This window comes from Hyla sarda, chromosome 1 (genome assembly GCF_029499605.1).
Source record: "Hyla sarda isolate aHylSar1 chromosome 1, aHylSar1.hap1, whole genome shotgun sequence".
NCBI lineage: Eukaryota > Metazoa > Chordata > Amphibia > Anura > Hylidae > Hyla > Hyla sarda.
The window spans coordinates 393759357-393782196 of NC_079189.1; the positions used below are offsets into that span (position 1 = coordinate 393759357).

The 22840-nt window shown below is 44.1% G+C and overlaps 1 protein-coding gene across 2 annotated transcripts in view; it reads right to left on the bottom strand.

Moving 5' to 3' along the window:
- IRF9 (interferon regulatory factor 9) overlaps positions 1-16940 on the bottom strand; it is a 34304-nt gene extending 17364 nt beyond the window's left edge. Inside the window, exons 1-6 of one of the 2 annotated variants that reach the window (XM_056525850.1) lie at positions 16783-16940; positions 15526-15705; positions 14690-14870; positions 6825-6937; positions 6642-6750; positions 4808-4852 (exon numbers count right to left, since the gene is read on the bottom strand). In XM_056525850.1, the coding sequence (XP_056381825.1) occupies positions 4808-4852; positions 6642-6750; positions 6825-6937; positions 14690-14870; positions 15526-15705 (628 nt within the window). In that variant the 5' untranslated portion in view covers positions 16783-16940. Of the gene's footprint in view, positions 1-4807; positions 4853-6602; positions 6751-6824; positions 6938-14689; positions 14871-15525; positions 15706-16782 lie in introns of both variants that reach the window. The other variant, XM_056525840.1, reaches the window with a different exon arrangement.
- Positions 16941-22840: the final 5900 nt, after the last annotated feature.

Here is a 22840-nt window from a genome sequence, read left to right on the forward strand (position 1 = left end):
CTGTGGCCCTCCAGATGTTGCAAAACTACAACTCCCAGCATTCCCAGACAGCCAAAGGCTGTTGTAGTTTTGAAACTCCTAGAATCAGCAGTGAAGATCACTTTACAGCGATCTTCACTGCTGCCTCTGACTCTGCCGCCGCTGCCTCCACTTGCCTTCCGCCACTGTCTGCTGCCGATCCCAGGTCCTGGAAGTCCGGGCAAAGCGGGGGAAGATGGCCTCGAGAGCTGCGGGGGCCATGTTCCCCCACTCTGCCCAGACTTCAAGGGCGGGCAGAGCGGGGTGTGGTGTCCCAGTACGGGATATGCTCCTCCAGTCCTGTCAGGTTGAGTCCCTGTATGTCCTCAGGGCTCTCCTGCAGTGTTCCCCCATAAGTGTAAAGGACCTTTAACATTGGTCACATGATTGTTAGTCACATGATAATGTTTGTCACATCTCATATGTTTGTTACCCAGAGAGCACCAGGTGACCACGTTACCCGCAGGTACCCTATGGGCTCCTCGCACATCCCCCCCTTTGTAAGATAGGGAGGAGCTGCAATCGCTCTCTTGTGATTCTTTTCCTGTTGAGGTTCAGTCCAGAAGTCTCAGGGTGAGTGTGAAGCACATCTGGAGGCCTCAACCTAAATTGCAGCCACAAGTCAGTAAGTCAAGTCGTCTTTATCATCTGTCATCATCTTCAGTCAAGTCAATTGTAGTCAGCGTGGCCTGCACCTATAGTCTGTCAACTCACTGCAAGTCCCAGCAAGCTGCGAGGTCCCCCGTGATCCTGGCCGAACTGTATAGAATTTACCATCTGTCTACCTCAGTAAAAGCTACCATTAACCTAAACCTGGCCTTGGACTATTATTTGCCCCTGCCTAACCTAGGACTAGCGGTACTACCTTCGAGTGGTTACATAGGCATACCACGACCTGTTGTCACCAACAAAAAGGGGTTAATACCATCTACCCCTGGGCAACACCATCTGCCCCTTACACTTCACCTCACCCCCCGCCCCTGACCAGCAAATCGCAGGGATAGGAGGAGGTGGCACCCCTGCCACCTTACTCCTATACTTTAAAGGGGTACTCCGGTGCTTACACATCTTATCCCCTATCCAAAGGATAGGGGATAAGATGCCTGATCGCTGGAGTCCCGCAGCTGGGGAACGCCCGTGATCATGCACGCGGCACCCCGTTTGTAATCAGCCCCCGGAGCGTGTTCGCTCCGGGTCTGATTATGGTCGACCGCAGGGCCGGCGGCGTGCGACGTCACGCCTCCGCCCCCGTGTGACGTCACGCTCCGCCCCTCAATGCAAGCCTATGGGAGGGGGCGTGATAGCTGTTAGACACAAGGAGGGTCTCCTACCTTGTCTCCTGGTGTCCGATCGCCGAATGATTGCTCAGTGCCTGAGATCCAGGCATGAGCAGTCAAGCGGCAGAATCATCGATCACTGGTTTCTTATGAGAAACCAGTGATCAATGTAAAAGATCAGTGTGTGCAGTGTTATAGGTACCTATGGGAGCTATAACACTGCAAAAAAAAAGTGAAAAAAAAAAAGTGAATAAAGATCATTTAACACCTCCCCTATTAAAAGTTTGAATCACCCCCCTTTTCCCATAAAAAAAAAAAAAGTGTAAATAAAAATAAACATATGTGGTATCACTACGTGCGGAAATGTCCGAATTATAAAAATAGATCGTTAATTAAACCGCACGGTCAACAGCGTATGCGCAAAAAAATTCCAAAGTCCAAAATAGTGCATTTTTTATCACTTTTTATATCATGAAAAAATGAATAAAAAGTGATCAATACAAAAATACGCGGTAAAATAAAAAAGTTATAGGGGTCAGAAGATGACAATTTTAAACGTATAAATTTTCCTGCATGTAGTTATGATTTTTTTCAGAAGTATGACAAAATCAAACCGATATAAGTAGGGTACCATTTTAATCATATGGACCTACTGAATAAAGATAAGTTGTCATTTTTACCGAAAAATTTACTGCGTAGAAACAGAAGCCCCCATATTTACAAAATGGTGTTTTTTTTTCCAATTTTGTCTCACAATGATTTTTTTTCCGTTTCACCGTAGATTTTTGGGTAAAATGACTGATGTCACTGCAAAGTAGAATTGGTGGCCCCAAAAATAAGCCATAATATGGATTTTTAGGTGCAAAATTGAAAGGGTTATGATTTTTTAAAGGTAAGGAGAAAAAACGAAAGTGCAAAAACAGAAAACCCCCTGGTCCTTAAGGGGTTAAGTACCAGGGAGCAAGGGCGTACGTGTACGCCCTTGGTCCCCAACAGGTTAAAATAGATAAATACATAAATAATTTAACCCCTTCCCTCGTTAGAGATTTTTTCCAAGCTTGTAACTCCACAATCTCCACTTAGAGAGTCACATGAGGGCTTGTGTTTGGTACTTTTTACTTGTGAAACTAAAAAAAAATTTTGGTGAACTGAAATAAAAAATGCAATTTAGCAATTTTTGAGGGATATATTTTTTTTTTTTATAAATAATTTTTGTTATGTTGTACTACTTTTTAAAAAATTTAAGATTTTTAAAATGTAATCAATAACCGATATCTTTTTACTTTTTCAACTAGAGAGCTGTCTGATGGGTCATTATTTGCGTTGTGACCTGTACTTTACTCACACACATGATTGAGCTGTCTATCTGCAGGGTTTACACTGTTTGAAAGGATAGGATGAGCAGGAAAGTAGTAGTTTATCTGTGTATTAAAAATGGTATGAAAGTTAGTGTGAAAAATACAATAGCAGGTGATAAATGTGAAGATGTGGAACCCTTGTGTGTAGAATTACACAGGAAGATAAACGCTGAAAACATATTTTTGATGTAATCTATAAACCCCTCAACAGCTGTGGAGGTACAGTAGATGGTCAGCTGCACACACAAATACAGCAGGCTGTCCGGTGATGATCGTAACTATCCAGATATTGATTGGGGTCATGATTTGACTAAAACTGCAAAGAGGATAACATTTCTCAGTTAATTGCAGAAATCAAAAGTATAGAAAGTGTAGAAAACAAATGCATATAGGGGGAGATTTATCAAAACCTGTCCAGAGGAAAAGTTGCTGAGTTGCCCATAGCAACCAATCGTGATTGGTTGCTATGGGCAACTCAGCAACTTTACCTCTGGACAGGTTTTGATAAATCTCCCCCTAGGTGTTCAGACTCCTACCAGTCACTATATTAAGTGGCATTCTCTCCTGGCTCTTTACCATGTGACCAAAATGGTCACATAATGCAAGTCTATGGGACCACCTGAGTTCCATAGACAGAGAGTGGGGAGACAAGAAAAAAAATGTGTTTTAGTACTGAAATAAGAAGTGACATGTCAGTTTTCAGAGAGGTTTTACTTGGAAGCTCACTTTGAAACCAATGGGAGCTTGGAAAATATGCCTTAAAACGCCCCACAAAAAAGGGTTTTACTGGAAGGGTTAATATTTTTATATATATATATATATATATATATATATATATATATATAGAAGTAATTTACAAATTTGTTTAACTTTCTGGCAACAGTTGATTTAAAAAAAAAAAATCTGATCCCTTTAATGAAGAAAATGGCTCCTGAAAATCCCACCACTAGGGGTCCCCATATCTACTGGGACACTAACCAGTCCTGCAGCAGCATCAGGTTTGTCTATGAGTCATGGACTAGAGATGACTCGTGGACAAGGCTGCATGAGTAGATGCACCAATTACCGTATTTTTCGCCCTATAGGACGCACCGGCGTATAAGACGCACCCAATTTTTAGGGGCAAAATCTAAAAAAATAAAGATTTTGAACCCAATAGTGGTCTTCAACCTGCGGACCTCCAGATGTTGCAAAACTACAACTCCCAGCATGCCCGGACAGCCGTTGGCTGTCCGGGCATGCTGGGAGTTGTAGTTTTGCAACATCTGGAGGTCCGCAGGTTGAAGACCACTGCATAGGAGGTAATACTCACGTGTCCCCGCCGCTCCGGACCCGTCACCGCTGCCCTGGATGTCGCTCCATCGCTGTCGCCGTGTCCCCGTCGCTCCGGAACGTCTCTGCTGCCGGCCGGGTATCCTCGCTCTCCGTCGCCGCCATCACGTCGTTACGCACGCCGACGCACGTACGCGACGACGTGATGACGAGGAAGGAGAGCGCCGGCCATACAGGGGATCCCTGAACGGAGAAGACACCGAGGAGGCAGGTAAGGTCCCTCCCGGTGTCCTGTAAGCACTAACCCGGCTATTCAGTCGGGCTGTTCGGGACCGCCGCGGTGAAATCGCGGCGGTCCCGAACAGCCCGACTGAACAGCCGGGTTAGTGTCACTTTCCCTTCAGACGCGGCGGTCAGCTTTGATCGCCGCGTCTGAAGGGTTAATACAGGGCATCACCGCGATCGGTGATGTCCTGTATTAGCCGCGGGTCCCGGCCGTTGATGGCCGCAGGGACCGCCGCGATAGGGGTGTATTCGCCGTATAAGACGCACCGACTTTTTCCCCCCAGTTTTGGGGAAGAAAAAGTGCGTCTTATACGGCGAAAAATACGGTACCTCCCACCACCACAAGGGACATGCCCCCTTCCCCTGAGAGAATTTCTAACACTGTGAGCTAATGAAAAGAGGTATTTTAGATAATAAATATAGGTAACAGAGGCAAAAAAAATGGATGTACATGGTTAGGATTAGGTACTGAGCAACATAAATTTTTTTGTTCTGTGGGATCTGACAGGTACGCTTTAAGATATTATCGATGCTCTCAAATATCACAAACCAAAATTACTTTTAGCATATGGTATATGCAAATATATACAAAATTACCTTTATATGTCTCCTGTGATAAAGTAACAAGGGTAGGGATGGTGGCTGTAGAAGAAAAGATACAGAAATAGTCACCTAGCGCAATGGAATATGGTGAAACAAGTAAACTAGTAAATTACAAATAATGAATTGTTAAAAAAAAATTGTTTTGGTGCCAACACTATTCACCATAATTATTTGACTCGTTTTCCACTAAGTTAATAGATTTTGTCTGCATATAGTACTTATATAATATGGCTAGATGATTTGAATAATTTGGATAGTTATCACAGCAATGGGCATTTTAATTAAGTATTTTATAAATGCATAATTCTTTAACTCCTTAAGGACTAAGACCATTTTCACCTTAAGGACCAGGCCAATTTTATTTTAGTGTTTTAGTTTTTTCCTCCTCGCCTTCTAAAATCCATAACTCCTCTATATTTCCATCTACAGACCCATATAAGGGCTTGTTTTTTGCATGACCAATTGTACTTTGTAATGAAACCTCTCATTTCCCCATAAAATGTACGGCGAACCCAAAAGGGTTTTTAGGCAGGATATTTAAATGAAAAACACAATTTTGCACATTTTGGAGGGTTTTGTTTTCACACTATACTCTTGACGGTAAAAATGACATGTGTTCTTTATTCTGTGGGTCAATACGATTAAAATGATACCCATGGCTAGATACTTTTATATTTTTGTACTGCTTAAAAAAAATCTAAAACTTTTTGTACAAAATCAGTAATTTAAAATCGCCCTAATTTGACCACCTATAACTTTTTAAATTTTCCATATATAGGGCGGTATGAGGGGTCATCTGTACTTTTTATTGATACCACATTTGCATATATAAAACTTTTAGATCATTTTTCATAAAAAAAAAATGTAATAAAATGTGACAAAAAAAGCAGCATTTTTGGACTTTTTTAAGGAATGGGATAATTAACATTATATTTTAATAGTACGGACATTTACGCATGCGGTGATACCAAATATGTTTATTAAAAAAATGGTTATGCTTTTTGGGGGTCATTTTTATTGGGGGAGGGGATTTTTCATTTTTTTTTCACTTTTTTTCACTTTTTATTTTTTTTTTATTTTTCAACTTTGTTTTTACACTTTTATGTTCCCATAGGAGACTATCTATAGCAATCCTTTGATTGCTAATACTGTTCAGTGCTATGTATAGGACATAGCACTGATCAGTATTATCGGTGATCTTCTGCTCTGGTCTGCTCAATCTCAGACCAGAGCAGAAGACCATGGGAGATGGCCGGAACCAGGTGAGGGGACCTCCGGCCGCCATGCTGGATGATTGGATCTGTATTGATCACGGCATCTGAGGGGTTAATGGCGGACATCCGCGCGATCGCGGATGTCGGCCAAAACCGGCGGGTCCCCGACTACTACCACCCGGAACCTGCCGTGTATGAACGGTCATACCCCCCTCCCATAGATTTGCATTGAGGGGGCGGGGCGTGACGTCACACGGGGGGCGGAGTCGTGACATCACGATCTTCCGTCCCCGTGGTCGGGAGCCAGACCTTCCAGCACTTCCGGAGCAGTAACAGGTGGTATATTGCGGGGGTCTCCAGCGGCGGGACCCCCACGATCAGACATCTTATCCCCTATCCTTTGGATAGGGGGATAAGATGTCTAGGGGTGGAGTACCCCTTTAAGGCCTCAAAGTGATTGGTTGCAACAAGGACAGTTATTCTTTTAGTTTTCATAAATTTGCCCCATAGTTTCAGTTAAGTATTTTGCAGGTGAGAAAAATAAAAATGCTAATTCTCACAACTTTATAACTTACTCAAATCAGTAATGCTTATATTTTCACTGGAAGACTCACAGTCAGGAATATGCTGTGTTACAAAAGGTGTATCTGTATTGCTTAGATCACTTCCAATCCCAGAATCTTCTGGTAAAACAGAGCTAGTGACCTCAGAATCTTCAAATCCCTGATACAGAAAAAACACAGTTGAGACATAATATCAGAACATTATGATGATAAATAAGATTCTGTTAACCTCACCAATGAGGCAATCTGAGGTTTCTTTTCCACTGGATCAGTTTCATCAGACGAGCTGCTCCTTGAATCTGAATTGCTCTTTCTTTTCCTGCTTTGCTTCTGAGAGGCTGCAATACCTTAACACACAAAAAAATTATTGAAACTTTTGTATGGGTAGTTTATAAATTATTAAGTAGAAACTTGGATTTCAAATGTAAATCTGTTTGCCCTTAAATGGTTGCTTTGATTTCAAACAACTGCCCCCTGTGATGTGTAACATATTTGTGAACTGCTTTAAGGAAAATGTCCCTTTAACCCAGAAAAAAAGCACTAATGTCTTGGGCACATGGGGTCTTAGTTCTCTGCAATCTGCTGTCTCCCCTCTGTAGCTAGGGGAAATCTTTCTCTAGTAATAGACAGACCACAGGAAGCAGGGGCAGGGCTTAATATGTGCTATATGCAGAAGTGGTGGAGAAAGATTAAGCTTGGGCTGTGTGCATGCAAGCTAAGGCTTTATCCATCCTCCAGAGGCCTTACACTATCCATAAAGTAGACCAAGGCTTTCTTCTCATCTCAGCAGTAGTAGTCTTCTCTTTCTGCTCACACAGTACCCTTCAAAACCCATACATCTGTAGCCCCTTTTCCCTCCACATGCCCTCTATAGTTCTGTACTGTGTAAATTATCCCCAATCACAGTGCAAGCCTGTTAAGTCAAGATTGCTTTTACCAGCACTATGTCATGGCATAGCAAAGAGGAGTCAAAGCTAAGCTGTAATTGGCCTGAGAAGTAATGAAGGAAATAACTGCGTGTGTACTTCTGGCAAACAGCTCAGCTCTGGTCCAATACAGTTGAGAAAATGAGAAATACAGTAGCTGTGCACCATGGAGGGGACTCATAAGGGTTAATCTAACAAACCATGCATGTTTTGAAAAAAAATCTTTAAAGACCACATGTATGTTTTGGTCATCTTAGGTGTATGTGAACTCCTGATGGCAGATAATGAAAGAGAGAAGGGTCAGTTACTTTCTCTTCTTTCCCTATTCAAAATGCATGTGCATAAATGCTAAGCTGAGCGGAAATGTATATGTGAGAATTGGGAGAGATATCCCCAATCAGTGCCCCCTCTATGGGAAACAGATTTACATTATATTTGCAAACTTTTATTGTATACATTACAGCAACACAACATATGGGGATCTAGCAAGTAAAATCCTTATATAGAGGGGCGTCCTGCACAGATTTCAAAATTGTCTGCAAAAAGGTTGTCTTTCACAAAGTCTTGTACTGAGTAATGAAATGTACTGGAAGTAGCCAAGAGTGCTTCACTGACATAGAGACTGTCTATTAATTCTTCTGAATATGGTTCTAGGCCTAGAGATTCTTTTTAGCCTGTTAAAAAGTAAGCCTTACAAATTGCTTCTTTAAATAGTGGAACATTAATGTTTAAAAGGTTTTCTCCCACTGTCTTTGGATAGTAGCAATGTCTAACCTTGTTGTCCTAGAAAAGTTGTTGCAGAGAATCGAAGAGCTGTTGGCCTTGAGAACTGAAAAGGCTATCTTCTTGAAAGGCTCAAAGGGACAGAGACTTTAACCCCTTAAGGACCAAGCCCATTTTAACCTTAAAGAGTACCTGTCATCAACAAAAACTTTTAATATGTTGTTCATAATCATTAATGAAGACATATTGTAATATATCTTCATTAAAAAATATTAATATTTATACCAGTTTTTTCATTTTATACTTTTGGCCACTAGGGGTCTCTCTTCTATGCCTGGTCTGCAGGCAGCTTCCTATGCTTTTCATAGTAAGTGTACAGCTTTTAAGACTAATGCTGAAAGGGCTCTGGTCCTTCCACAGGAAGTTCAGTACTCTCAGCTCACTGTGAGCTACAAGCCTGCACATGCCTCTCATATAACAGAGGGCAGTCACCTCCCCCTCCCCCCTGCTCTGTGTTCTCCCTGCCCCTCACCACACGTTATCTTATACATTGTATTATCTCACTGCACTCCCTGCTCTGTGCCCCCCCCCCCCCTGACATTCATCTTAATTACTGCCTCTGTAATTGCTCCCACCGCCCCTGGTTCTCAGCATTGACTTTTTAGTGCAGAGAGACACAGGAGAGAGAGAGATACAGGCTGCCGTCCCTCCCCTGTACTTAGTCTGTATGCACACTGCAGAGACTGGGACTCTGCTTCTGCCAGTCTTCCTGTATGCTGCTCTCCCTCTGCAGCAGTGTTTCCCAACCAGGGTGCCTCCAGCTGTTGGCTGTCTGGGCATGCTGGGAGTTGTAGTTTTGCAATAGCTGGAGGTACCCTGGTTGGGAAACACTGCTGCAGAGGGAGAGCAGCATACAGGAAGACTGGCAGAAGCAGAGTCCCAGCCAGGCTTCATGTGACATCATGCCTGCCTGGACCCGCCTCCTTCCACCCCTCAGAAAGACAGTGCTCCTGAGCTGATGAAGAGGGCTAAAAAAAAGGTATTTCCACAGGGTTTTAAACCTCAATAAACACAGGGATAGGCATAGGGACAGATGGGGAGGGGAATCAGGGAAAGTTTAGTTGATGACAGGTACTCTTTAACCTGTTAAGGACATAGGACGTTCTCTAACGTCCCCACTACCTGGGCTTTAATGCCCAAGGACGTTAGAGAACGTCCTGTTGTATTTACGATCTCTGCCGCTCGCCGGGCAGAGATCGGAACTGGATGCCTGCTGAAATCCTTCAGCAGGCATCCAGGGCAAACGCCGAGGGGGGCCATGTAGGCCCCCCATGTCGGCGATTGCCGCAAATCGCAAGGGAAATCGCCCTTGCGATCTGCGGCGATACCGGGCTGATCGGGTCTCTGGGACCCGACCGCCCGTTAATTTTGCATGATCCCGGCTGTCACAGACAGCCAGGACCATGCTGAAGACTAGGAGCGAGGTGGCAAGCCTGCCACCTCCTCCTATACCCGGCGATCCGTCGGTTAACTAACCGACCAATCGCAAGGGGGGGGGGGGGGGCGGTTACTTCCTCCCGTCCTGCCTGGCCCCTTGAAGTCCGGAGAGGACGGGAGGAAGACCGGAGGACGCGGCGGGGGACGGGGGAGTGCTGGGGACCGGCCCCGGTACTTACCTCGTCCCTGAAGACCCGGATCCCGGCGATGAAGACGGCGGCGGCGGCGACAGGTGAGTTCCTCTTCAGCCGCGGTCGGGCCCTTTACAGCAATGCACGTCGCCGTAAAGCGACATGCATTGCTGTAATGGGACCCTGTAAACTACAACTCCCAGCATGCCCAGACAGCCCTTGGCGTCTGGGCATGCTGGGAGTTGCAGTTTTGCAATATCTGGAGGTCCACAGTTTGGAGACCACTGTGCCCTTCCAGATGTTGCAAAACTACACATCCTCAGCATGCCCTTACTGTCCAGGCATGCTGGGAGTTGTAGTTCTGTAACATCTGGCCCTTCAGATGTTGCAGAACTACAACTCCCAGCATGCCTGGACAGTTTTGGCATACTGGGAGTTGTAGTTTTGCAACATCTGGAAGGGCACAGATTGGGAACCACTGTATTAGTGGTCTGCAAACTGTAGTCCTCCAGATGTTGCAAAACTACAACTCCCAGCATGCTGGGAGTTGTAGTTCGGCAACATCTGGCTCTAAAGATGTTGCCGAACTACTACTCCCAGCATGCCTGAGAATGCTGGGAGTTGTGGTTTTGCAATAACCGGAGGCACACTGGTTGGGAAACATTGTCTGTTTCCTAACTCAGTGTTTCCCGACCGTGTGCCTCCAGCTGTTGCAAAACTATAACTACCAGCATGCACTGATAAACTGTGCATGCTGGGAGTTGTAGTTTTGTAACAGCTGGAGGCCCCCCCCCCCCCCTGTGAATGTACAGGGTACACTCACATGGGCAGGGGGCTTACAGTGAGTATCAGGCTGCAAGTTTGCGATGCAGCAAATTTTGCGCGGCAGCTCAAACTCGCAGCGGGAAACTCGCTGTAATCCCCCGCCCGTGTGACTGTACCCTAAAAACACTACACTAACACAAAATAAAATAAAAAGTAAAAAACACTACATATACACATACTCCTACACAGCCCCCCTCCCCTCCTAATAAAAATGAAAAACGTCTGGTACGCCACTGTTTCCAAAATGGAGCCTCCAGCTGTTGCAAAACAACAACTCCCAGTATTGCCGGACAGCCGTTGACTGTCCAAGCATGCTGGGAGTTTTGCAACAGCTGGAGGCACTCTGTTTGGGAATCACTGGCGTAGAATACCCCTGTGTCCACCCCTATGCAAATCCCTAATTCAGGCCTCAAATGCGCATGGCGCTCTTACTTTGGAGCCCTGTCGTATTTCAAGGCAACAGTTTAGGGTAACATATGGGGTATCGCAGTACTCGGGAGAAATTGTGTTACAAATTTTGGGGGGCTTTTTCTCCTTTAACCCCTTATGAAAAGGTGAAGTTGGGGTCTACAACAGCATGTTAGTGTAAAAAAATAATTTTTTTACACTAACACGCTGGTGTTGCCCTATACTGTTCATTTTGACAAGAGGTAAAAGGGAAAAACGCCCCCCAAAATTTGTAATGCAATTTCTCCCGACTACGGAGATACCCCATAAGTGGGCGCAAAGTGCCCTATGGGCGCACAACAAGGCCCAGAAGGGAGAGTGCACCATGTACATTTGAGGTGATTTGCACAGGGGTGGCTGATTGTTACAGCGGTTTTGACAAACGCAAAAAAAAAAACCCTCCACATGTGACCCCATTTCGGAAACTACACCCCTCACGGAATGTAATGAGGGGTGCAGTGAGAATTTACACCCCACTGGTGTCTGACAGATCTTTGGAACAGTGGGCTGTGCAAATTAAAAATTTTGTACAGCCCACTGTTCCAAAGTTCTGACAGACACCAGTGGGGGGTAAATGCTTACTGTACCCCTTGTTATGTTCCTCAAGGGGTCTAGTTTCCAAAATAGCATGTCATGTGGGGGTTATTTTGCTGTCCTGGCACCATAGGGGCTTCCTAAATGCAACATGCCCCCCGAGCAAAATTTGCTCTCCAAAAGCCGAATATGACTCCTTCCCTTCTGAGCATTGTAATTCGCCCGTAGTGCACTTCAGGTCCACTTATGGCGTACCTTCATACTCAGAAGAGATGGGGTTACAAATTTTGGGGGGTATTTTCTGCTATTAACCCTTGCAAAAATGTGAAATTTGGGGGGAAACACACATTTTAGTGAAAAAATATATATTTTTTTTTACATATGCAAAAGTTGTGAAACCCCTGTGGGGTATTAAGGCTCACTTTATTCCTTGTTACGTTCCTCAAGGGGTCTAGTTTCCAAAATGGTATGCCATGTGAGGGTTTTTTGCTGTTGTGGCACCATAGGGGCTTCCTAAATGCGACATGCCCCCCGACCAAAATTTGCTCTCCAAAAGCCAAATATGACTCCTTCTCTTCTGAGCATTGTAGTTCGCCCGTAGTGCACTTCAGGTCCACTTATGGGGTACCTTCATACTCAGAAGAGATGGGGTTACAAATTTTGGGGGGTATTTTCTGCTATTAACCCTTGCAAAAATGTGAAATTTGGGGGGAAACACACATTTTAGTGAATTTTTATTTTTTTACATATGCAAAAGTTGTGAAACACCTGTGGGGTATTAAGGTTCACTTTACCCCTTGTTACATTCCCCAAGGGGTCTAGTTTCCAAAATGGTATGCCATGTGGGGATTTTTTGCGGTTCTGGTACCATAGGGGCTTCCTAAATGCAACATGCCCCCCAAAAACCATTTCAGAAAAACGTGCTCTCCAAAATCCCCTTGTCGCTCCTTCGCTTCTGAGCCCTCTACTGCACTCGCCGAACACTTTTCATGGACATATGAGGTATGTGCTTACTCGAGAGAAATTGGGCTACAAATAAAGGTATAAATTTTCTCCTTTTACCCCTTGTAAAAATACAAAAATTGGGTCTACAAGAACATGCGAGTGTAAAAAATGAAGATGGTGAATTTTCTCCTTCACTTTGCTGCTATTCCTGTGAAATACCTAAAGGGTTAAAACGCTGACTGAATGTCATTTTGAATACTTTGGGGGGTGCAGTTTTTATAATGGGGTCATTTGTGGGGTATTTCTAATATGAAGACCATTCAAATCCACTTCAAACCAGAACTGGTCCCTGAAAAATAGTGAGTTTGAAAATTTTGTGAAAAATTGGAAAATTGCTGCTGAACTTTGAAGCCCTCTGATGTCTTCCAAAAGTAAAAACACATCAATTTTATGATGCAAACATAAAGTAGACATATTGTATTTGTGAATAATTTTTTTTTTTATTTGGAATATCCATTTTCCTTACAAGCAGAGAGCTTCAAAGTTAGAAAAATGCAAAATTTTCAATTTTTTCAGCAAATTTGGGAATTTTTCACTAAGAAACGATGCAAGTATCGACAAAATGTTACCAATAACATAAAGTAGAATATGTCACGAAAAAACAATCTCGGAATCAGAATGATAGGTAAAAGCATTCCAGAGTTATTAATGTTTAAAGTGACAGTGGTCAGATGTTCAAAAAACGCTCCGGTCCTAAGGTGTAAAATGGCCTGGTCCTTAAGGGGTTAAGGACCAGGCCAATTTTATTTTTGCATTTTCGTTTTTTCCTCCTTGCCTTCTAAAATCCATAACTCCTTTATATTTCCATCTACAGACCCATATAAGGGCTTGTTTTTTGCGAGACCAATTGTACTTTATAATGAAACCTCTCATTTTACCATAAAATGTACGTCAAACCCCCCCAAAAAATTTTTAGGGAGGAAATTTTTATGAAAACCACAATTTTGCACATTTTGGAGGGTTTTGTTTTTACACTATACACTTTTATGGTAAAAATGACATGTTTTTTTTATTCTGTGGGTCAATACGATTAAAATGATACCCATGAATAGATACTTTTATATTTCTGTACCGCTTAAAAAAAATCTAAAATTTTTTGTACAAAATCAGTAATCTAAAATCGTCCTATTTTGACAATCTATAACTTTTTCATTTTTCCATATATAGGGCGGTATGAGGGCTCATTTCTTCTTCTGTACTTTTTATCGATACCACATTTGCATATATAAAACTTTTAGATCATTTTATTTTTTTTTTATAAAATGTGACAAAAAAGCAGCATTTTTGGATTTTTTTTATTTTTTTACGTTTACGCCATTCACCATACGGGATCATTAACATTATATTTTGATAGTACGGACATTTACGCACGTGGCGATACCAAATGTTTAAAAAAAAATGTACACTTTTTGGGGGTAAAATGTGAAAAACTGACAATTTTCATTTTTATTGGGGGAGGGGATTATTCACTTTTTTTTTTACTTTTTATTTTTACATTTTTCAACTTTTATTTTACACTTTTTATGTCCCCATAGGGGACTATTCATAGCAATCCTTTGATTGCTAATACTGTGCAGTGCTATGTATAGGACATAGCACTGCTCAGTATTATCGGTGATTTTCTGCTCTGGTCTGCTCGATCTCAGACCAGAGCAGAAGACCCCGAGAGACGGCCGGAGCAAGGTGAGGGGACCTCCGGCCGCCATGCTGGATGATCGGATCGGCGCGGCAGCGGATACACTCGGAAAAGGAGCCAATTGGTCAAACTTGCAGACTCAGGTCAGCTCATTGAAATCAATTAGGTACATTGCTGATCCAGCAGGTATAAGGCAGAAGACAGTTTGGACATTTATTCTGCTGTATCCGGCTACCAGATTTGCAAACCTGAGATGTGAATGCACCCTTGGTCTGCTCATCCACCTGTGCTACTACTGATGACATAAGGCATTTGTACCCTGTGTATTTTGAAATGTAAGTATCAGGTTGTATCATCTATAATTGAGGCCCTCACCTTGCTCTTGAGGTGGGACGATCCTATACACCTTGTATGGCTCGGATATATCCAGCTGTGACCTATTGGGAACTTCTTGAAATTCTGGGCTCTTGTTGAGAGCACAGCGAAGTCTTGTTTTCCATGCTGCTGCATCAACCTTTTCTCCTGCTTGGTATTTTTTCTTGTACATAGCCCATGCCTAGTTATAAAAAAAAAAAGCATAATTTAATGAGACAATAGCACAGAATTATAACATTCATTAGAATGCATGCTACTATTTCTGAAACAAAAACAGGGTGGCACTGAGAAAGTCTATTTAAAGGGGTATTCCGAAATCTATGCTTTTATCCCCTATGCAGTGAATAGGGGATAAAATGTCTGATCGTGGGGGGCCCTCTGCTGGGACCCCCGCGATCTCCCTGCACCATCCGCATTGTATGCGGGGCTGCATCTCCAGTGTCAGACACTTGCAGGTTTCCGAGACTTGAGACGTGACGTAACGTCACATCCCCTCCGTGAGGTCACGCCACGCCCCCTCTATTCATGTCTATGGGAGGGGGCGTGATGGCCGTTATGCCCCCTCCCATAGACATGAATGGAGGGGGCGTGGCGTGACCTTACGTCACGTCTCCAATCTCGGAAACCCGGAAGTTTCCGACACTGGAGACGCAGCCCCGCATACAATGCGGGTGCTGCAGGGAGATTGCGGGGGTCCCAGCGGAGGGCCCCCTGCGATCAGACATTTTATCCCCTATCCTCTGGATAGGGGATAAAAGCTTAGAACCCGGAATCCCCCTTTAAAAAAGAAAGGGGGAAGTAATCTGTTTTTAAAGCACATTAGATAAGGAAGGTACCTTAAAGATGGCGGCATCTTCATCATGACGAAAGTCTTGTTTGCCTGCATGTTTCCATGGGATTCGGAAGTAATTTTTTTGCTCATCATCCCACTTAAGTCCCGGGAAATTTCCACTTTCAATCTGTTCCACCAACCATGGCTTCAACTTTCTAGTGGACCGTGCACGAGCAGTGGCCATCTACAAAATATCATATATCACATTCACACTTTGCGCAACATTGCATTCCTAACAACCAGATCAACCATCATGCATAAAATGTTAAACAGAATAAGAAGTTCTGATTTCTACACATTTATTTAAACAGCTGGGTCATTTTCTACCATTCACATTCATTAAAGTTAATTGAAAATTATTTTCCCTTTATTTATCACATTAGATGCTAACGGGTCCAAAACAATATTAGTTTTTAAAATATACTTAAGTCCATTTGTGAGCTCTCCTCTTAAAAATATGTTCATTCTTTCATGAAATGGTTACCTGTTATGTATCTTCTTCATCAAAGGGTGTTTTGTTCTGAACAGTGACAGCATCATAGATGCCTCTTATTTGATGCCTTCTTTTACTCATACTCATACTACAGCTTCATTCCAGAGGAATACTTGAGTGGCATTCACTCCTGCGGACTATATCTATCACTGGACTAAAATTGTAACATTGTTCTACAAAGTCTACATTGAGCCCCTGTACTAGAGGTTTATAAGGACTTGTGGTAAGTTATAAATTGGAGTTTTGTTTTTATATCATGCTGTAGCCTGGTAGTTTGGATGACTGTAGTTTTCTCTGAATTGTCAGATAGGCAGGGACTAAAGATATAAATACTAAGCACAGGGGTGTGATTAAGAGAGTCCATTTCATACTTCCTTAGTCCTATATTCACACCCCCTTAGCCTTAGGGGTTGTTAGGCTTTACAGAAAGAGATTAAAAACAAGTGAGTATATTACTATTTCAGCAAGGATAGAGTAGTTCTAAAAATATTGGAATTCCTACATTATGAAGTTTCCATAACAACAGATATCACACCCATCAGAAGTGCAAGGTGTTAAACAACAAGCTATTTGTTTTAATTGATTGTTCTAGCAGTATTATTCCACACCAACAAAATATGCTATTTACATTCCCCCTTTGCAGGAAGGTATCTATCTGAATGCAAATGACTCAGTGTAGTAAATGCTCTAAACATTGCAGGGCTGTCCTCTAGTTTTGAATCAAAGCATTGTGGAATCAAAGATCTGAAACTAATAAAATCCACCTACCTTACACCTCTATAACGTCTTGTATTTCCTCTGTCGGACTGTTTGTTTTTTTCTTCAGTTTCTTTTCTCCTCGGTTATCAAAGCCGCCCCCAGTTTCTCTTCCTGTAGTTTGCTCTTCTTTCGGTTTCCTCCTTTTCCTAGAAATCACGTGACCTGCACAGAGCTAAACACAAGCAGCACGCCTGACACTTGCAATAAGCTATCTGGCCAGCAGGAGTGCTCGATTATGTTAGCATTCAGATTGCATTACTCCCAGTGATGACACATTTAATAGTAGACAGTCATTTTAACACTTTATGGATGAAACTATTTTTGGATGTTATGGTAAAAAAAAGCATTTTTGTTATGTCTTTGTACTTAGTCGTTCTGACTTTCATAATGCTCTTCATTTTACAGTCTGTTCATCTGTATCTTTATACAAGGGTGTGGAAATGTAAACAAAAACTACTTGTCCAAAGGAACAAAAGTGGAACACAATCTACTTGTCCCTCATGACGATCCACTTGTCCTGGTAGATAAAATAAATTCAACCAAAATAGTACGAAGACCCTACTTTATTAGTTTCTGCACTTTCGTTTTTTCCTCCTCGCACTATAATAGCCATAACTCTTATTTTTCCATCTACAGACCCATATGAGGCTTGTTTATTTTTTGCGGGGAAGTATGCTTTGTAATGACACCTTTCATTTTTCCATAACTTATGCTCTGAAACAAAAAATATATATATTTGTGAGATGAAATTGAAATTTCTCGGGTTTTCTGTTTCTGCGCCTGTCGCAATGTGTCTGCGACCTGTCGCAGACACATTGCGACCGTGTGCGCCTGTTATTTCCGATCTACCCGAGTCGGCTTTTCAAAAACCCGAAAAAGGGGCGTTACCCGACAGAAACGCCTTTTTACAAGGTATTTATGAAGAATCCTAACCCGATTTGTCGGGTTTTGGGCTAGATACTTACCGACACCTCCTAGCAGTATGTGATCTGAAGCTGCCCTTACCCCCCTTTTATTAAATATAAACTATGGCAAGAAAAATAAAGCAATATATAGAGCAATATAAAATGACCAATGCATTTTTTCATAACCAACAAAAAAATGGAGAACAATCTAAACGTCTGTAACCCTTTCATTGAAGGGCAAGGCTAGATTGAGATGGAAATATGTCTCAAATATATATTTTGCAAACTAACCAATGTAAACAATTTTACGATAACAAAAAAAAAATCTTGAAGAAAAGGTCACTACCAAATCCATTAACCAAATAAAATCATTTAAATTTAATAAAATGTAACAAACCATGTATCAAACCAAAACAAAAACTTTACCTCTCCACTGCCGTCACTTCCCGCGCTTTAACAACGTAAAGAACATTGACGGAGTGAACTGACAAAACTTGTGGCAACACGAAACCCGCGTGCGACAAACAAAAAACCCGTGCGACACAAGTGTGCGCCACAATAGTAAATATGTTGGGAAACAAAAAAATAAACTACAGGAAAAACCACAAAACCAACAGGGAAATCATAGTAAATGAGGGCCATTATTTTGATACTTTAGGTCAGCCTGATTACACCAATACCAAATTTGTTTAGTTTCCATCATGTTTTAATACCGGTAATAAATGTTTTTTTTTACTTTTTAATTAAAGAAAATATATATGCCGTACGGGATATAAAATGTTATTTTTTAATAGTTCAGTCAATTACGTACGTGCCAATACCAACTATGTTTATTTTTATTATGTTTACATATTTTTATATGGAAAACAGGGGTACGTCCACACGGGCAGATTTATTTGCGGGTTTCACGTTGCGTATTTGAAAGGGGGCGGGCTCTTCTCGGCTGTCCGCAGCAGATTTTCCGAGGTGGAATTTACGCTGCGGAAAATCTGCTGCAAGCCCCATTGAAGTCAGAAGGGTCTGCGGCAGATTCGGCCGCGGACAGCCGAGAAGAGCCTGTCCCCTTTCAAATACGCAGCGGGAAACCCGCAAATAAATCCGCCCGTGTGAACGTACCTCTAATATGGAAGGGGTTAATGGGTGTTTTTAACCCCTTAAAGGGTAGCTCCCACCATCCTATTTTTTTTCTGTCCCTGCCTATTGCCAATCTATCCCTAACCCCCTCCCTGCTTTTAATTTTTATTTTTACTATATTAAAAATGCTTTTTGTCTGCCTGGCAGTGTGCTCACTACCAGGCAGACTTCCCCAGCAGGCACCACGTCACTGATGCCTGCTGGGGGGGACTTCTGCCCTTAGTTCATCTACACAGGGTGCCTCCAGCTGTTTCATCACTACAACTCCCAGCTTGCCCTGACATCTATTGGCTGTCAGGGCATGCTGGGAGTTGTAGTATTGAAACAGCTGTAGGCACCCTGTGTAGATAAACTATTAGTTACATGCGGCGCTAGCCCTTCCCCTCCGTCTCCCTCCCCCCCCCCCCCCCCCCGCCACGCCATACCCCGTTCCCTCCATCACAACACCCCCCCAATACACTTACTGCAGAGTCCGGCAGCGGGCGTGCAGGGACAGCGGCGGCGATGAGGCGGATGAGGCGGAGGCGGCGTCGGCGATGTGCGGGAGGAGTGGCCTCCCAGCCAGTGGCCGGGGAGCCAATGCGCTCGCTCCCTGCCTGTCTGATTGACAGGCAGGGAGCGAGCGCAGGCTGAATGAAAAAGGACCGATGCCCGGCCGCATCGGTCCTTTTTCAGGCGTGACGTCACGCCAGGCTGCAGCCGGCCACTAGGAGGGAGACCCCTAGTGGCCGGTTTTCAAATGTAAATTAAACAATTTTAATGAAAAAATATATAATAAAAGTATATTAGAGATATGTTGTAGTACATAAGTACTACAACATATCAAAAAATAAAGTTGGTGACAGTGCCCATTTAAGGACCCAGCCATTTTACACCTTAGGACCCGGCCATTTTTTGCACATCTGACCACTGTCACTTTAAACATTAATAACTCGAATGCTTTTAGTTATCATTCTGATTCCGAGATAGTTTTTTCATGACATATTCTACTTTAACATAGTGGTAACATTTTGTGGTAACTTGCATCCTTTCTTGGTGAAAAATCCCAAATTTTTATGAAAAATTTGAAAATGTTGCATTTTTCTAACTTTGAAGCTCTCTGCTTGTAAGGAAAATGGATATTCCAAATAATTTTTTTTATTCACATATACAACATGTCCACTTTATCTTTGCATCATAAAATTGACGTGTTTTTACTTTTGGAAGACACCAGAGGGCTTCAAAGTTCAGCAGCAATTTTCCAATTTTTCACAAAATTTCCAAACTCACAATTTTTCAGGGACCAGTTCAGGTTTGAAGTGGATTTGAAGGGTCTTCATCCCACAAATGACCCCATTATAAAAACTGCACCCCCCCCCCCCCCAAAGTATTCAAAATGACATTCAGTCAGCGTTTTAACCCTTTAGGTGTTTCACAGGAATAGCAGCAAAGTGAAGGAGAAAATTCACAATCTTCATTTTTTACACTCGCATGTTCTTGTAGACCCAATTTTTGAATTTTTACAAGGAGTAAAAGGAGAAAATTTATACTTATATTTGTAGCCCAATTTCTCTCGAGTAAGCACATACCTCATATGTCTATGTAAAGTGTTCGGCGGGCGCAGTAGAGGGCTCAGAAGCGAAGGGCTGTCTGGGCATGCTGAGAGTTGTAGTGTAAGGGGACCAGATGGAGCAGTCCAGATCGCTTTACGGCAGTCTGGACTTCTGCAAAGGTCCCGCGCCGCCTCCGAAGATCAACTCACCTGTCGCCACTGCCGCCGGGATCGGGGTCTTCAGGGACGAGGTAAGTACCGGGGCCCCGCCCCAGCACTCCCCCAGTCCCCCGCCGCGTCCTTCGGTCTTCTTCCCGTTCTCTCCGGACTTCCAGGGGCCAGGCAGGGCGGGAGGAAGTAACCCCCCCCCCCTGCGATTGGTTGGTTAGCTAACCACAAGGCTTGCCACCTCGCTCCTATACTTCAGCATGGTCCTGATCGCAGATTGCAGGGGCGATTTCCCTCGATTTGCGAAGATCGCATACATGGGGGGCCTACATGGCCCCCCTCGGCATTTTCCCTGGATGCCTACTGAAGCATTTCAGCAGGCATCCGCTTCCGATCTCTGCCCGGCGCGCGGCAGGGACCGAAAACCGCCAGGACATCCGGGGACGTCCTGGGTCCTTAAAGGGTAGCTCCCACGATCCTATTTTTATTTTTTTTTGCTAGCCCGTTTCCCTCCCCGCTACAGCACTAGCCCGTTCACTCCCCCCCCCCCAACCCCCCCCCCCCCTGCCCCGCATACCCCGTTCCCTCATTACACTTGCAGTTACTGCAGAGTCCGGCAGCGGGCGTGCAGGGACAGTGGCGGCAACAAGGCGGCGGCGATGTGCGGGAGGAGCTGCATCCCAGCCAGTGGCCGGGGAGCCAATGCGCTTGCTCCCGCCTGTCTGATTGACAGGCAGGGAGCGAGTGCAGCCTAACTGAAAAAGGACTGATTGCCACTCCAAAATCAGTCCTTTTTCAGTGGCCGGTTTTTAAATGTAAATTAAACCTTTTTAATGAAAAAAAAAATAATAAAAGTATATTAGAGATATGTTGTAGTACATAAGTACTACAATATCAAAAAATAAAGTTGGTGACAGTGCCCATTTAAAGTCCAGGGTGCCAGGATGTCCCCTGACGGGCTTCCGAGTATGGAGCGGGCAGGAGTCAGGAGCCCGCTCCATATACCCTGAGAGCCTGTGTGAGGTGCAGACTTGCGTTCTATGCAAGTCTGCATTCGCTCCCGCACCTAACACCGGTGCATTGCCGTAGAATGAGATTTGCCATAGAATGAGATGGTCCGCCTCCATCACATCCTATTGGCTCACTCTTGTCACGTGACATATTTAAACGTCACGCATCGATTCGCACAGTAGTGTCAGTTTGGCTATCACAGGGAGAGGATCTCCTCTTCCTGTGATAGCTGAAGCTGCACGGAGCTCTCATGGCCTATGTGGCCCGACAGAAGTTCACACATGTACGCAGCTCATACGGCTGCCTCATAGACATTTATTCTATTATTACATGTACTGTTGATCCACAGCGCTATCGGGATCCCGATGCCCGATGGCGCTGTCATCAGTGTGCGTCCCCGCGAGCGCCCCACGCCCGCAGCTCTACTCCCCGTCCCCTGCACCTCTACTCCACGTCCCCGCAGCTCTACTCCCCGTCCCCTGTTAACGCTCAAGGAGCGATCCACAGCGCTATGGGGATTCCTATGCCCGATGCCGCTGTCATCAGTGTGCGTCCCCGCGAGCGCCCCACGCCCTTAGCTGTACTCCCCGTCCCCCGCAGCTCTACTCCCCGTCCCGTTAACGCTCAGGGAGCGGGGAACCGAAAGTAGAGCGCAGGTAAAGTAGTACTGCGCATGCGCAGCACTACGCGAATAACTTAACCTGCACCCGATGCTCTACTTCCTGTTCCCCGCTCCCTGAGCGTTAACGGGACGGGGAGTAGAGCTGCGGGGGACGGGGAGTACAGCTGCGGGGGACAGGGGAGTAGAGCTGCGGGCATGGGGCGCTCGTGGGGACGCACATTGATGACAGCGGCATCAGGCATCGGGATCCCGATAGCGCTGTGGATCAACAGTAAATGTATATGAGCCAGCCGTATGAGCTGCGTACATGTGTGAACTTCTGTCGGGCCACAGAGGCCATGAGAGCTCCGCACAGCTTCAGCTATCACAGGGAGAGGAGATCCTCTCCCTGTGATAGCCAAACTGACACTGCTGTGCGCATCGACGTGACGTTTAAATATGTCACGTAACAAGAGTGAGCCAATAGGATGTGATGGAGGCGGACCATCTCATTCTATGGCAAATCTCATTCTACGGCAATGCACCGGCGTAATGAAAAGAAAAAATAAAGGGGGGGGGGGAGTCGGTCCGGCCCTGCTTGCCCGATACAAGGCTAAAGCTATGAAAAATTTACCTGCCCGGTGCCCGGAATTACATGTCCCGGGCTTCGGGCGATTTCCACATCCCTGTGTATATATTATTTTCCTTTTGAAATAT